Raw genomic sequence first — 17,153 nt, 5'->3', positions numbered from 1 at the left:
TAAAGGTGAAATAAAAAATAAAAATAGCACTCACATCTGTAGCCAAGAAATTTTTTGAAAGGCTGGTCATGGCTCACGTCAACACCATCACCCCAAACATCCACTCCCAATTTCCCCAACATATCCACAGATGACGCAATCTCTATTGCACTCCACACTGCCCTTTCCCACCTGGACAAAAATAATACCTACGTAAGAATGCTGTTCATTGACTACAGCTCAGCTTTAAATGCCATAGTGCCGTCATCACTAAGCTAAGGACCCTGGGACTGAACACCAACCTCTGCAACTGGATCCTGGACAACCTGATGGGATGCCCCCAGGTGGTGAGGTTAGGCAACAGCACATCCGCCACATCCCCAACACTGGTGCCCTTCAGGGGTGCAACCTATCATGGTCCAAACACACAAACGCAGTGGTGTAAAGTACTTAAGTAAAAATACTTTGAATTACTACTTAAATCTTTTTTGGGGGGTATCTGTACTTTACTATTTATATGTTTGACTATTTTTACTTCACTACATTCCTAAATTTACTCCATACATTTTCCCTGACATCCACTTGTTACATTTGAATGCTTAGCAGGAACAGAAAATGGTCCAATTCATGCACATATCAAGAGAACATCCCTGGTCATCCCTACTGCCTCTGATCTGGTGGACTCACTAAACACACATGCTTCATTTGGAAATGATGTCTGAATGTTGGTGTACCCCTGGCTAATTGTAAATAAAAAAACAAGAAAATGGTGCAGTCTAGTTTGCTTAATATAAGGTATTTGAAATGATTTTTAATTTAACTTTTGATACTTAGTATATTTAAGTAATTACATTTACTTTTGATTTAAAAACTGTTAATGACAATTGGGTACTTTTTTGACCACTGCACATTCACAAAGAGGGCACAACACCTATTCACCCTCAGAAGGCTGAAAAGATTTGGCATGGGCCCTCAGATCCTAAAAAGGTTATAAAGCTGCACCACTGAGAGCATCTTGACTGGCTGCATCACCGCTTGGGTATGGCAGCTGCTTGGCATCCGACCGCAAGGAGCTACAGAAGGTAGTGCGTACGACCGAGTACATCACTGGGGCAGGGCTCCCTGCCATCTAGGACCTCTATACCAGGCGGTGTCAGAGGAAGGCCCTAAAAATGGTCAAAGACTACAGCCCCCCAAGTGTCAAAGACTGTTACATCTGCTACCGCACGGCAAGCGGAACCGCAGCACCAAGTCTGGGACCAAAAGGTTCCTGAACAGCTTCTACCCCCAGCCACAAGACTGCTGAACAGTTACTCAAATGGCTACCCGGACTATTTGCATCCCCCTTTTTTTGTTGCACTTACTCTCTTGCACTTCCTCTATGCACACACACTGGACTCTACCCACACACTTACACGGACACGCCAACATTGCAAACGCTCACACACATGCATATTATTGATACCACATACACGCTCACATAGACACACATTCACACATGCTTCTGCTACTGTTTATTATCTATCCTGATTGTTTTTCAACAGGACAATGACCCAACACACCTCCAGGCTGTGTAAGGGCTATTTGACCAAGGAGAGTGATGGAGTGCTGCATCAGATGACCTGGCATCCACAATCACCCGACCTCAACCCAATTGAGATGGTCTGGGATGAGTTAGACCGCAGAGTGAAGGGAAAGCAGCCAACAGGTGTTCAGCATATGTGGGAACTCCTTCAAGACTGTTGGTAAAGCATTCCAGGTGAAGCTGGTTGAGAGAATGCCAAAAGTGTGCAAAGCTGTCATCATTGCAAAGTGTGGCTACTTTGAAGAATCTAAAATCTAAAACATATTTTGATTTGCTCGCTCAAGAAAGCCCTTGAATGAGTAGGTGTGTCCAAACTTTTGACTGGTACTGTATATATACTTACTCTACACACACACTCTACATATTACCTCAACTACCTCAAACCACTGCCATTGACTCGGGACCGGTACTCTTTGTATATAGCCTCGTCATTGTCATTTTATTGCGTTACTATATTATATTTAGAAAAAATCGTAGTTTTTAACTTTGTATTGTTGGGAAAGGACACGTAAGTAAGCATTTCATGGTAGGCTACACCTGCGCATGTGACAAATAAAATGTGATTTGTTTTCGTAAACAAGCGCTGTAAAATGCAAATATGGCCGTGTGGGAATCCTAACCCTATAAAAGGTGCGTAGTAATTTAACCTTTTAAAAAAGTATAATTATTTCTTGCTGATATGAAAGATACGTTCTTTATGTTTCAAAAACTGTACCGCAAGCGATACATTTCAGCGTTCAGAACGAGCGTCTGGGCTTTAACCAAAACTCCCCCGGCCATTAGATACTATCGCCAATGGGAGCTAAAAGTAGTTAGCGTCTATGAATGGGTTACCTTGAGACAAGCATTACTTAGTTATCATAATTTATGAAACCAGTTGAATGACACACAGGCTAACCCCCATCCCATGAGATAGGAGAAAGGAGCACTAGGCAGGCATTATACGACCTTCAACCTGTTGTTCATAGATACTTGATCCAACTGACCTTGCTTATAAGTATTTTCGTTCATGCTGTCCCTCGCTGGAACCTGTATAAAAAGTCAAGAAATTTAAAAATCAGTAAAAAAAAAGATAGAAATATGATTGATGGACTTGGACTATACTTTTTAAATTCAGCAATGGTGTTCTACAAGGATCATCTTAATCAAATCATGGCGACAGCATTGTAAAATGTAACATTAGCTCTCAACTTAAGCTAGTTTCTGTTTATAAAGGATTACGATGAGTGCACTGTATAATAATTGGGAGGATATGTCCTCTACCAAAAGATCTTGACCTTTTTGGGAGGTAGTTTACTTGCCCTGGGTTCAAGCCTTGATTCAGCTGTTCTCCCTCAATTACCATACATTTACAAAAATCAATGCACTACCACATCATTGGGAATTTTAGATGATTCTCAGTTCAGTATCAGCGAGCTAACAACTCCAAAAACAGACAATGGAGTGAGACATTCTATTTACCAGACCAATTACACTGTTTGCTGTTGCACAGTAGTCTGTTCAAGATGGTTCATTACGTAATGGAACATTCTCACCAGCAGAACATTCTAATTGGGATTGTTTTTTGCAGACAAGCTCTTTAAGCCAAATGGTAATCTCTCCTCTCACCATTTTTACAATAGAACTACACAGAGTGTACAAAGCATTAGGAACACCTTTCCTAATATTGAGAGTTGCACCCCCCTTTGCCCTCAGGACAGCCTCAAAACACTGGGGCATGGAATCTACAAGGCGTCAAAAGCATTCTACAGGGATGCTGGCCCATGTTGACTCCAATGCTTCCCACAGTTGTGTCAAGTTGGCTGGATGTCCTTTGGGTGGTGGACCATTCTTTATACACATGGTAAACTGTTGTGTGTGAAAAAACCCAGCAGCATTGCAGTTCTTGACACACAAACTGGTGCGCATGGCACCTACTACCATACCTTGTTCAAAGGCACTTCAATCTTTTGTCTTGCCCATTCACCCTCTGAATGGCACACAATCCATGTCTCAAGGCTTAAAAATCCTTCAACATGTCTCCTCTCCTTCCTCTACACTGATTGACGTGGATTTACCAATTTTTTTATTTAACCTTTATTTACAAGTGACATCAATAAGGGATCATAGCTTTCACCTGGATTCACCTGGTCAATCTGTCATGTTTTGTACACTCAGTGTATATGAATTAGCATAGGGGCGATAAACAGTTTACAAAAACTAGAAGCAGACATTTTTTCCTGCTCTTCTACTAGCCAACTCTTATCAGCAGAGGCTTGAAATCTATAAGACAGATGGTGCTAGTGATGTCAAATGTGCATTGTTTCCTTATGAGCTGCATCAGCCTGTTTACAGATTAGCCACTCTGGAACATCACCACCACATTTACATCTAAAATGCTAAAACGTACAAAAAACATAATTGGGAATACACTTCCCACAAGTGGGGTTCTGTTCATGTTGTGGTACTGTAACATTTTCTATAACCCCTATGGAACAGGATTCAAGAAGATCAGTTCAAACCATAGTCTTCCACTCATGTGACTTAATCGACTAGAATCGATAGGATCTATGGAATGTGGTATTTGGCACGCCATATCTTTTTAGCTTCATATTGAATAACTTAATAAGCTATGGTGAGGAAAAGGATACTGAATACCAAAAGTGGGATTAACAGTGAAGTAAATACATATTTATTTGAATCATCACTTTAGTCAGCTCTGGGGATGAAACCTTTGTGGGACCAAACCAGAAGATTCTAGCTGAGTGTAGGGAATGTCAATGCATGTAGAGGGTGGAAAAACAACAAATGAAACCAAGATATCCAAGTACTTAAAAAAAAGTTTATTGGTTTTTAAAACCCTTAAAAAAAAATCTCAACATCAGTGAGCACTTTCAATTAAAAAAGAAAGAAACTTTCCTGAAATGCTATAGCAACTTTATCAAATTACTGTACGGTCTGCTGTACACTAGACAACAACAAGACGGCATAGGGTATTTCTACAGGTCTAGATGAAGAAGAGGGTTAAAGGGACTTTATTCCAGGTCTGTTGAAGGTACAGCACAGGACTCAGCTGCCCCTGTGCACTTAAAGAACAGACAGGATTCGTCTTCATTTAAGTAAAAACATCAGTGCTTATTTTCAATGGTTTCTGAAAGAAAAAACTATTTCACAGAGTTACATAAAAAAAGTAAAAACATCTAAATAAACAGAACAGATTCAAAACCTGAACATACAGAACAAATATTAATCTGAATTAGTAAACATCAAACAATGCAAGTAACTTGTGGGTCGCTATACCTTTCTGTTCAGATTGACAGGACCAATCCTGAATTACAGCAAAGTGGTTACAAATACTTTGTACAATAGAATTCTACAAACATGCACACATATCATTTAACATGGTGAAAGATTTATTTGAGAATATTTGTTAAAATGTTTCTTTAAATTGAGTTTCATATTCTAATGTATAAGAATGAAAAAAAAAGTATCTCATTGAGATTAATGTACATTGCTACACAAGACAATTAGCGTTCATATTTTTTTTATTGACACTTCTGTAAATAATTTCACGTAGTTAAGCTCTTTAAAAAAATATTTGGGGAGCTTCAATTGATGCATTTGTCCTAAAATAGGTGCCAAAGCCTTGGTTCATTAAATGTTTAGTGCAATAACATGAACCTTCAAAGCTTGTTGAAATTTTAATCATGACATTTCAATGTCCATTGCAATGTTCTGGGCACAAAATCGGTCAGAGAAAGATAGCTATGCAACCTGGTAATATATAATACTTTTTTTTTTAAATACCCATGCTATTTTCTCACTCGAAGCAGACATCTTCTGTAAAAAGCCAACCAATATAAATCTCAGAAAGCAAAAACAAAAAAGCGTAGAGAAAAAAAACGCATTATCTGTACAAGAAAGGGCGCCAGCATCCAAACACACAAGCACAGTTTAGCTGGCTCCTGATCCAAAATCACCAATATAGCATTTCAGAGGGTGCAGGTGCACAGAAGGAGTTTAAGTTATAACAATACAGTGTCAGAGCTTTCATATGTACAAACTGTGGGGTTCAAAATGAGAGGAACACTTACAACAGTCAACTGAATTAACCCCAATATTGTCCTGCTACATTGGTTTTTATAAACCAGAACAGTAGTGTGGTTTTCAGCATGTTTTCCAGTGCTACAGATCAGTTGCCAGTTTCAAAATTTCCTCATATTATTTATTTTCAACCATCCCACCTGAAATAAGGACAATTCCAAATGGCCATATAAAAGGTATTTGACGGATGTCAGGCAAACAGGCAAATGCTGGGAATTTGTGGGTTCTTCTCTCACTAATTAGTTTTTCTTTGGTATGGATATAAGGCTCAGAAGATTAAACGCTCATAAAAACCATAGGATCTGGCCAATTAGCTATTCCCTTTATGAGTTGCATGCCTTATTCACACACTGTTCTTCACTATACTATAAGCTATTTAAACCTGTAATAGATGACCCGTACTTTACCACTAAATGCCTTTGTCTCCAGGTGAAACGCGTCCCTTCACTGTTAGAATAAAATGCAGTGCATTAATGAACTCAACAAGAACATTATTCAAGGGGAAGAAAATTACAATTTATACAAATGTTTATGTAATTCTGTATTACAGTATTCCTTAAAATGTTGTATTTTCTACTGGATCTAGACTAATGTAAGGGGAATAGCTTTCAATGTATGACAGTAAATTATGCACTTTAGTGCCTTTTTTATAGGAAGGACTTTGAATATCCAATTGCATAATATTTTTGAATTTACCATAGAAGGAAAACTATCAAATTTAATTTCATCTAAATTACTTCATATCCATCACATTTTTTTACTGAATGTATGTAACACATTTGAAACAAATAAAAAGAGAAGGGAAAAACAACATACATTTACATAAACCTGCAGTAACCTACTTTGACAGTAGCAGCCGCTTTGATAAGTAAAAAATGCATAGTTTTAAAATAAATCAGAACCAGGAAAGTAATTTTCCCCCAAATAGATACATGACTGAAACAGGGCAGGGTCATCTCCAGTCAATACACTTTGGTATAGGGGTGTCATAAGGTTAAATTCCTATTCATATATTCCTCCACTTCCTAACTTAAATCAATAGATTTCTGTTAATTAAGATGATACCTGTTAAATAGTCACAAAGAACGTAAATAAAACAATCCCATCCAGTGCCCTACACAAGTCTTAAACTCGATAGAGGTGAAAAAGGTCATCTTCTGCATTATACGTTTAAATACAAGATTTAACTGTCTTTTGAGCTCCATCATAAAGTCCATTCCCTTTAGTTCTGCAGCCACTAAAGTGCAAGCTATCCCCATTACAGGTCTCTATGATTGTTTTAAGTCTCATAAACCCATACTATTCCAAACAAAGCAATCCTTTCCTTTTGACACTGGGGAGCTCAACTACAGTAAGAATGTCAGCAGGGCAAAATGTGTGTGAAGCAAGCCTAAAAAATGACAACATTAACAGATAACATTTGTTGTTCTTCAGCTACCTGCTCTCAGTTTCGCTGTACTCAAAGTGCATTAACTACTGGGACATGAGAGGAAATTTGAAAAGGTGAAAAGCCATACATCAATCAACTTCAAATCTCGATTTTCTAGGCTACATTTTTTGTACCATGCACACTGGAATTTGAGTGGTCAATATCATATTTGTAAAGTTCTCATAACGTGTCAGCAAAACGGACAATCAGACATCTTCTGACAAGTTTAGTATACAGACAGTATATCTTCACCTTTAAATCTATAGTTTGAATAATATTCTGTAGTCACACAGATTCTTTTTCAAACAGCTGCCGTTTTCCTACTTGTAAAAATACAAATTCTGAGAAAATGGAACTAGTTTGCCACAAGATCATTGCAAACAATGTATGTTAAAAGGTCCAACGCAGCTGTTTTTATCTCAATATCAAATAATTTCTTTAAGTACCTTACTGCGATTTAATTGAAAACAATGGTCAAAAAGTAACAAAAATAGCTTCTTGGCGAATAACGAATTTTGCTAGGATTGAGTGGGGAGGGGAAACCTAAAAACTAGTTGTTAATGGCAGAAGGTTTGGAACTCTTTCTTATTGGTCTATTAACTAAATGTACTGCCTGGTGATGTCACCATGCCAAAAATCTCACTAAAACAGGCTGAAATTTCAGGCGGTCTTTTCAAACAGCTCCTACATTAAAAGGGCAATATTTAATTTTCACAGTATTATTCCAACCTCAGTGTGGAAATATAAAACATGGGTCTTTAAGTAGACCAATGATAATTTTTATTTACAGATTATGGGGGATTTTTTAAAAACCATTGATTTGTCTTGCACCTGGAAGCACCTGCAATCCTTAAGAAGACTTGAAACCGGCAATGAGAAACATTAGTACCACTGCATGCTACTGCAAATGCCCTCTCAAGGTCATGTACTGTACATACAATAGCCTAGGTATCTCAACTCTTCATTGAGATGTACAGGGGCATATCAGGTGAACATACACCCCATTTAACATTCTTGCACAACAGTATGCTTCTAAAGCAGTTCCAAATGATCTGTCTGATAAAGTCCATCTTCAGATCTATCTCAATGGAAGTAAAACAATTTACAGAGGGAGGAACAGTTGCCAATTATTTGCCAAACATCTTGTTTTAGTCAAGAGCTCCTGAACAAAAATATGAACCAAAATGATAGTGTACAGATAGATGTTTGTAATCTTTAAGAGATCTCTTCATATCCTGTGTCCTTCTGAAAATGTAAAAATACTTGTTCTACTACGGTCTTGATTTAAATGCTCTTGAATGACTTGATGTCTAAAGAGGGAGAAATGGATGAGTCAGCACCAACGATGAGCTGTGAGAGAAAACCAGCATATTTGTAAGAGTGATCATTTATGTTCAGCCTGGCACTTACTGGACAAAAGTCATTGTTTCCAGAGTGTTGCAGTGTGCTATACAATGTCAATGTGAATAATTACAAAGATGATTTTTTAAAAACAATTTCACCCTCATGAAATAAAAGCAGAGCCCATATTAACCCATTAACCCGACCGTGGGCTGGTCTTTACTTTCCAGCCAATCAAATCCATTGGAATTCGCAGTCTCGCTGCAAATCTGCTGGAACAGCGGATCATTCTTCAGTTCCTCCAGTGTAGAGTCTTCATATTGTCCCTGCTGCTGATTGGGGTCAAACAGAAGGTTTGTGTCCAAATTGTTCAGGTCATTGATGCTACTGGAAAGATCTGAGGTCAGTCGAAAATCAGACCCCACAGCATTGAGTTCTGACACCTGTCTCACGAGCCGATTGCCAGGAGTAAGGCAGCCGTCTGCTAAGAGGTCTTTAACGGTGGTGCTGAAATCTAGCTGCTGCTGAAGTTTCTGGGCCAGCAGCATGGGCTGGCTCTGCTGATGCTGCTCTTCTCCAGTAGCTGATTGTGCTTGGCTGTCACCTGCTGAGAGACTCATCTGTTCGTTCCTAGAGTTCTTCATGAGGTAACCAGGCTTCTGAAACTCGTACGCATTCTGAGCGTTGGAAGTCATCAGAGTCTGGTGGTTGGCACTGCTGGGGAAGCTGGGCGTGGTCTCTAAGATCTGGGTGAGGTTCATGCGGGCTGTGTAGTTGGACGGGAGGTTGTTGATGCCCAGGCCCCGCACCGCGTCGTCACTGTCCCCATCCATCTTGCTCAGGAGCACGTTGGTGATCTTTTTGCTGTTGGTCTGGCCCTGCATTGGCAGCACCTCCGTCTGCATCATCACATTGACAGGCACAGACTGGCTCCTCTGTGCCATGCTGCTGATGTCCCCATGGCTGTTGGCGAAGATGTTGATCATCTCGGGGGTCACGGGGGAGGTGAAGGGGGACACCACTGTTCGGGGGATGTTCTGCAGGCCCTGGTTGCCACTCAGGTTTCGCTGTCGCACGGCAGGGCTCACACTACGACAGCGGAAGGTCCCGCCTGCTGAGGATGTGCTGGTGGCCTTGTTGTCCAGAGGGGCGGGCACAGCGAAGCCCTCCTGCTTGTTCAGGTTGGCCATACTGGCTGACTGCTGCTGCACCGGAGAGATGGGTGTCAGGCGGCCATAGTGCCTCGTCTGAGACTGATAGGACTGGCCAGGGATGGCGAAGGCATGGGGCTTTCGGAAGTGGTCGTCAACCAGGTCCTGATAGCTGGGGAGGATACTGATGCCGTTGATGGAGTTCCCCCCGCTGTTGTTGTAACCATTGTTCATCCACTCCAGTTTGGCCTTGTCTGGGTGAGTAGCCATGGGCCTCTGCATAGGCTTGACGGGGCTGCTGGAGACAATGCTGCCGTCGTGGTAGCCTGTAATGCTAGAGTTAATGGGAGTAAAGGCAAAGGGGTTCCTGCACTCCACAGGGCTGGGGGGCACGCTGCCGCTGCAGTTGGAGTGTGGAGTGCCGATGGGGGTGTGTCGGCTGCTCCCCAGGGCACTGTCCACCGGGGTGGTGGGGGCCATGCGGGAGCAGGGACTCTCCCTGGTCAAGCCCTGGCCTCCTCCCATCATCTCAGAGGTGGATGTGGGAGTTGGGGTAGGGGTGGGGGTGTGGACAGGGGTGGTGCTGCTGTGTACTGATTGGTAGTAAGGGGTCACTGTCTGGTTGGAGGACATCATGTTGCCCTGTACTACAGACTGATGACCTTGCACCGTCACATCAGCTCCGAAGGCCTGCAGACTGCTGTTGAGCTTCATCTGCTCCTCCATCTGCACCAGCTCCTCCACAATGCTGTCCTGGGTCATATCGTCATCATTGAAATGGAAGTAGTCCATGTCTGTCTGCATGGAGAGCTGGCTAGAGGCTGGGGCCTGGCACATCATGGCCAGGGGCTCCATGACCGGTGTGGATGCCTGCTTGTGGTCTGTGATCTGCTGGGCGTAGCCCTGCTGTTGCTTACCTCCCTCCAGCTGGCCCCCAACCCACATGGTGTTCCTCAGGTCACTCACAGCAGATTGCTCCAGTAGGGCAGAGCTGTTGGGCATGCATTGCATGTTACCCGTCATGTGCTGCTGGTGCTGAATTCGTGCATGATCAGCCGGGGCACTAACGTTGCCGATGCTGCTAGTGTCCATGGTGGTCGGAGTGTCTCTTCTCTGCACGGAGATCTGTGGCTTGACAACAGTCTGGAAGCCTCTGGTTCCGATAGGGGAATCAGAGAGTGACAGGATTCGAGTTGGGACAGTGGAGTTCAGTTTCACAGTATTTTTACCAATGGCTGGTGCACTTTCAGGTCTGACCGGGGTTCCTGCCCTGGGGAGTTTCTTCACTCCTGCACCAATCCCATGTCTGTAACCATCGGAACCCCCAAGAGGCTGCTGGGAGATGAAGACCCTTTTGACAGGTGTGGGATAAGACTCTAGGCCGCCGCCTGGGCGCTTCCTGGGGCTCTTGGAGGCGATGAGTGATGTAGCAACAGTGCCACCATTGGGTGACAGAGTGGTGCTGGTATTCTGATTGGAGACCGTCAAATACAAAGTGCTTTCGTTATTGGTGTTATTATTGCTACCAGCTGTAGCTGCCACAGGGTTGTTGCTCAAATAGGACTTTACATTGCATTTGGTTCCAGCCATTGCCTCCAGTCCCAGGTAGCCTTTAGTGTGAGGCGTGGGCACACTGGCAGCCCTTGGTACAGCTCCTCCAGCCCTCTGGCCCCCTGCAGCTTCCTGAGTCATAGTAAGCCTGCTAGCACCCAGGGCCGGACTGCCCTCACTTATGGCTTCACCCTCCATCATCTTGATGTCGATGGTAGGGGTGGTGGTGGCCCGGCCTGACCTGGCTAAGGGGGACAGGATGGGGGCTGCAGAGCCACTCCTGGCCCGTGGGCTGGGTCTGGTCTCCTCCAGGGCTACAGTGCTGCCCATGCCAGCAGAGGCAGGCCTTAAGGTGGTGTTGGTTAGGGTGGTTGTAGTACTGCAGTTGGGTGCCAGGGATATGGTGGTCATCTTGACCACGTTGACAGAGCTGATGTGGGGTGTGGGCTGCATCACGGTCTTGATGGGGCTGTTGGTGATGAGCAGGGTGGGGGGCGAGCGCAGGGTGATGGCGCTGGTGGCTGAGGGTTTAGGCAGAATCTGGGCATACCGGTGCCGGGCAGAGCGGTCCCCCACAGGGCTGGCTGGGATATTCTGAGGGGTCTTGGGACACTTGACAGGCTGCATTGACTGGGTCACCACTTGGAAGTTGACAGGCAGAATCTTGCCCTCTGATGTTCCCACAGGACTGGGGGACATCAGCTGCCTGCTCCTTTGTACCTGCATTTACAGCAAAGCAAAACATGACATAAAAAAGTATTAATAAGATGTAAAAGTATGCAACACCTTCATAACTCCAGTTATGAATAGCTTCTGTTGCATGTGATATAGGCAACACAAAGGTGTCGCTTGTATAGATGTGTAACAGGAACACTGCAAAGACAGTGGGATATATAGAGTAAGCTTAGACAAACAGAAGTAGAATACAAGCTTGGCTTACCGTGATGGGGCTGGGGACTGCAGCTACCATAATGCCAATGGTGGGATGTGGGGAGAGCAGGGCTGGGCTTCTACAGGTAATGGAGCCGACCCCAGGCGTGCCCCCGTCAGCCCGCCTGGCCTGAGCCTCTCCGGGGAGGGGGGAGTGCAGCATCTGCTCCTGCTGCTTCTTCTGGATCTTCCGCTGGAGCTGCTGCTTGGCATCGATGGAGGGAGAGGGCAGGGTCTTCACTTGGGACTGGAAGGAGTGGGCTTCAGCTGTTGGTGCGAATGCTGAGGATGGGAGTGGCGTTTTAACTCCTAAAGGGAGGAGACAGAGGAAGACAGAAACAGGTTAACACATATTTTGGGTAAACAAATTGTCACAGTCCTCCTAGGCAGAGCAGCTTCTATTTTGCAGAAAGCATAACTATCAGACTGGACACACACTGGTTGAATCAATGTTGTTTCCACATAATTTCAATGAAATGACATTAAACCAATGTGGAATAGACATTGAATTGACATCTGTAACTAATGGGATGGCTTTTAGGGACTGACAGGTGGTATGTAAATGCACTATAGCAGGTCAATGAGAAGAATCTGCCACTAGATGGAAATCTTTCACTGTTCATCATACATGAGGCAGTGAAAGGAAAACTATCAACACATACAGTGCATATGGACAGTATTCAGACTCCTTGACTTTTTTACGTTACAGCCTTATTCTAAAATGGCAAAGCAAAAACAGGTTTCTATACATTTTTCGAAAATGTATTAAAAATAAAAAACATACCTTATTTACATAAGTATTCAGACCCTTTGCTGAGACTCGAAATTGAGCTCAGGTGCATCCTGTTTCCATTGATCATCCTTGAGATGTTTCTACAACTTGATTGGAGTCAACCTGTGGTAAATTCAATTGATTGGACATGATTTGGAAAGGCACGCACCTGTCTATATAAGGTCCCACAGTTGACAGTGCATGTCATAGCAAAAACCAAGCCATGAGGTCCCAGGAATTGTCCGTAGAGCTCCGAGACAGGATTGTGTCGAGGCACAGATCTGGGGTACTAAAACATGTCTGCAGCATTGAAGGTCCCCAAGAACACAGTGGCGACCCACATTCTTAAATGGAAGCAGTTTGGAATCACCAAGACTCTTTATGGAGCTGGCCGCCAGGCCAAACTGAGCAATCGGTGGAGAAGGGCCTTGGTCAGGGAGGTGACCAAGAACCCGATGGTCACTGACAGAGCTCCAGAGTTCCTCTGTGGACAAGGGAGAACCTTCCAAGGAGGACAGCAATCTCTGCAGCACTCCAACAATCAGGCCTTTATGTTACAGTGTCCAGACGGAAGCCACTCCTCAGGAAAAGGAACATGACATCCCGCCTGGAGTTTGCCAAAAGGCACCTAGACCATGAGAAAGACAATTCTCTGGTCTGATGAAACCAAGATTGAATTCTTTGGCCTGAGTGCCAAGCATCACGCCTGGAGGAAACTTAGCACCATCCCTACGGTGAAGCATGGTGGTGGCAGCATCTGTGGCAGCAGCTGTGGGGATGTTTTCAGCGGCAGGAACTGGGAGACTAGTCAGGATCGAGGGAAAAATGAACGGAGCAAAGCACAGAGAGAGATCCTTGATGAAAACCTGCTCCAGAGCGCTCAGGACCTCAGACTGGGCCGAAGGTTCACCTTCCAACAGGACAACGACCCTAAGCACACAGAAAAGACAACACAGGACTGGCTTTGGGACAAGTCTCTGAATGTCCTTGAGTGGCCCAGCCAGAGCCCGGACTTGAACCCAATCGAACATCTCTGGAGAAAATAGAGAAAATAGCTTTGCAGCGACGCTCCCCATCCAGCCTGACAGAGCTTGAGATGTGCAGAGAAGAAATGGGAGAAACTCCCCAAATACAGGTGTACCATCTTGTAACGTTCTACCCAAGAAGACTCAAGGCTCTAATAGCTGCCGAAAGGTGCTTCAACTTATGCAAATCAGTTTTTACATTTTTAATACATTTGCAAAAATACCTAAACTGTTTTTGCGTAAGTCATTTTAAAAATAAGGCTGTAACAAAATATGGAAAAAGTCAAGGGTTCTGAATACTTTGCGAATGCACTGTATTGTATTGTCACCTGTTGGTGTACCAGTCATGACCGTGAGGGCTGCCACAGATTTGGTGCCGATGTAGTGGCTGTTGAGGAGGAAGCGAGCCAGGTCCTCCACAGCATCAAACTGGCGGCTCAGCACCTTCTGGGCCCACTCACACACCAGGCCACAGGCCGCAGAGCGCACCTCCTCCTCCGCACTGCACAGCTGACCTGAGGCCTCCAGCATCTCACACTGAAGCACAACATAGGCACATATACAGGTGTTAAGAATTATAGTCGTATATATCCCTGTATTACTTTTAGTTCAATATGAAGCCTCAAAATGTGCTCCTTTTCTTAACACGTTACATTAAATAAAGTTATGTTATGTTGGACTAAAGTTAGGAAAACATTTATTTATTTTCTTAAATCTATTTAAATAAGGTAAAGACCTTGAGAGGAAGGCAGACAGACAACTTACCCCGTCCCCTGTTTTATGTAAATCCAGGTTGGGTAAAGATGGCATGTGGACAAAGGCTTTCTTCCTCAGTCCACTATAGCAGTATGTGAGCAGAGGTTAAGGTCAAAAACACTGAACTGTCAAACATTTCAGAGTTAATTTATGGATTTGCTCAAATGTGTTGGTTGTTTGTCTGTAAAGAGCAGGGCTTCAGGGACCATTCTAGACATAAGAGAATGGGATTTCCCCACAGGATAGGGTAACAAACGTACCTCAGGGCAGAAGGTCAGCTGTCAGTCAGACAGATCTGAGGAAGAGCCTTGTCACCCGAAGCTGAGACAGCTATATCCCAGCCAGCATCAGTCACTAGTCACTCCACTACTAATCCCTCGGCCCCTCAGGCCTCTCACACTCCCACTGAACCTTCTCTTCCCCCTCCAACCTTTGGCGCTGTGACCAACTCCACTGCCAAAATAAGTCACTGTGGATTTGTGGTGAGAGCTAGCCTTTTATCAGATGCTGGTGTGTGAGAGTGACAGCAGGTGCTCCCTGCTGAACACTTGCATACACTTAGGAGGTGTCTCAAACAACCAGGCAAAGAGCTACTCAGAGTTATAGCACAGTTATGAATGAATGACTTACTTTCTCTCACACAAAACATATAATAAAATAGACAAATAGGTCGAAGACTGTGACCTTAAATTAACTTGTACCTTTGTAGAGTGTGTATTACATTTGGAAACAGAAAACAGTTAATTTAAAAAGGGGAGATGTAGATTACTAAGCAAGCCACAGCTCAAGATGTTCTGATTTGAGTTTCAGTTGCTATTGCAACCGCCATAAAAAAACTAAGTCTATTTCAGAAAGACTCTGCATTGAAAATAAAAACTGCATGCATATGCAAGTATTTTATACTATTCTATTTTCCAACTCCACCTAAACAAAATAAGAACGAAGTCACTTGTCACTTTACTAATTTAACGGACGCTAATCTCATTGGAGACTGTAGCTTTGCCAAGTCTAGAGTCGTGATCTCATGGAAAATACATTTCACAAATTGTTTCCTGAAGGTCAAGAACACAGTGATTCCCCTAAGTGTCTCTGTCCTACTATACTGCTCTCCAGGCAGAGGACGCTTTATTTGATTTAATTTCAGTTCTATATTTAGAGGCTCCATGAACTGAGACAACAGATGTTCTGCGACCAGAGTCCAGAGAGGTCAGATTGTTCGCTACAAACCATTCCAGTGAAGGATATTTTGATTTGCCTCTCATGCCAAGTCGACGTGCCTTCATGTTTGGAAATACATTTTTCATGATCTTTCCAAAGTCCGCCGCACTCAGTGGGTGGTAGCAGAGATTGTCACAATAGCTCCTGAAACAAACAAACCAGACAGAGACAGACAAACAGACAGTAAACAAGGCATTGGAAATCTCAGTAAAACCAAATAAACTGTTAAATAAAGACAATCATATCAAAACAGTGACATCTGGGTGAAGACGTTCCCAAAGAAATCTGAAACATTATTAGTACTTTCATTTGCAGTGAATGAGGACGTCAAACTGAGTGTTACGTAACAGTCACATAGCATTTCAGACTTTCCGTTCTAGTGTTACCAACACATGGTGCACATCTTTTCCCATGCTTTCTGCATCTATTTATATTGGTGCTTTGGCTGGCAGTATGTAGATCCTTTATAGCTAGCAGTGTATGGTAAAGGTTTATTTATGTAGTAACAGCCAAATGTTATGTACTTTCATAACATTTATCTCATGTCATAAAATAAAACGGCCATACAAATGTGTACCTTGTTCTTGTGAAACCTCTTAGAAGTCAAGTACTCATGGAAAACAAAAGTAAATCCATTTTCCCCCACCTGGTATGGAATTGAACCTATCAGGTATTCCAAACTCCCTAAAAAACCTATACACAGTGCTATCAATATGTTTCTAAATTGTTGTGGTGTCCCTTTCCAGAACATCAAGACAGATTTTTGTTAGTATTTAACAGTGCTATTGATTTGAAAATTACCCGGGCTTGGCAAAATCTCCTTAGATTCACACTTCCCTATGTCCCCTTTCTCAGTCAGATACCCACTTGTACTCGTCATAGACCTCCTGTTTGGGCAGAGAGGTTTCTGGGTGTTCCTCTAGGTGATTGCGGATCCAGTTGAATGCGTGCATCTGCTGAGTGCGGCTTGATGACATGGAGCTCTGATCACTGCTAGAGAAAGCAGGAGAAAATGTTTTTTTTGTGATTGTATTGTAAATAACCTGACTGTCGGATCTACCTTTCCCGCCCCATTTTTCAAACCCAACCAGCACACATCACCCCCATGTCTCTGTGTTGTAAGTGAGAGAGGTTTATGTACCATGACAGTTCTCCAGGACTGGCAGACCCTCTCTCAGTCCTGATGGGCATCGTGTGGAGTGTTGGGGTGGAGGTGTTGAGGTGATGAGGATTAGATGTGGAGAACAAGTAGGAATTGATCATTGTATGATATTGACAACATCAATGAGCAGCGTGTGTGTGTGTTTGTGTGTCACCTGATCCTAAACTAACT

At 43.3% G+C, this 17,153-nt stretch overlaps 1 protein-coding gene across 4 annotated transcripts in view; it reads right to left on the bottom strand.

The window, feature by feature from the left end:
• Nucleotides 1–4,365: 4,365 nt before the first annotated feature.
• LOC139576142 (DNA-binding protein RFX7-like) overlaps nt 4,366–17,153 on the bottom strand; it is a 51,333-nt gene continuing 38,545 nt past the window's right edge. Inside the window, exons 4-10 of one of the 4 annotated variants that reach the window (XM_071401870.1) lie at nt 16,962–17,000; nt 16,688–16,813; nt 15,848–15,964; nt 14,612–14,696; nt 14,176–14,383; nt 12,060–12,358; nt 4,366–11,839 (exon numbers count right to left, since the gene is read on the bottom strand). In XM_071401870.1, coding sequence (XP_071257971.1) covers nt 8,606–11,839; nt 12,060–12,358; nt 14,176–14,383; nt 14,612–14,696; nt 15,848–15,964; nt 16,688–16,813; nt 16,962–17,000 — 4,108 coding nt within the window. In that variant the 3' untranslated portion in view covers nt 4,366–8,605. The remainder of the gene's footprint in view (nt 11,840–12,059; nt 12,359–14,175; nt 14,384–14,611; nt 14,697–15,847; nt 15,965–16,687; nt 16,814–16,961; nt 17,001–17,153) is intronic. The other 3 variants (XM_071401872.1, XM_071401871.1, XM_071401873.1) reach the window with 3 other exon arrangements.

The sequence above is a fragment of the Salvelinus alpinus genome, chromosome 5, assembly GCF_045679555.1.
Source record: "Salvelinus alpinus chromosome 5, SLU_Salpinus.1, whole genome shotgun sequence".
NCBI lineage: Eukaryota > Metazoa > Chordata > Actinopteri > Salmoniformes > Salmonidae > Salvelinus > Salvelinus alpinus.
Note: the sequence above shows the minus strand (reverse complement) of the source record. Positions and strands in the feature narration are given on the sequence as shown.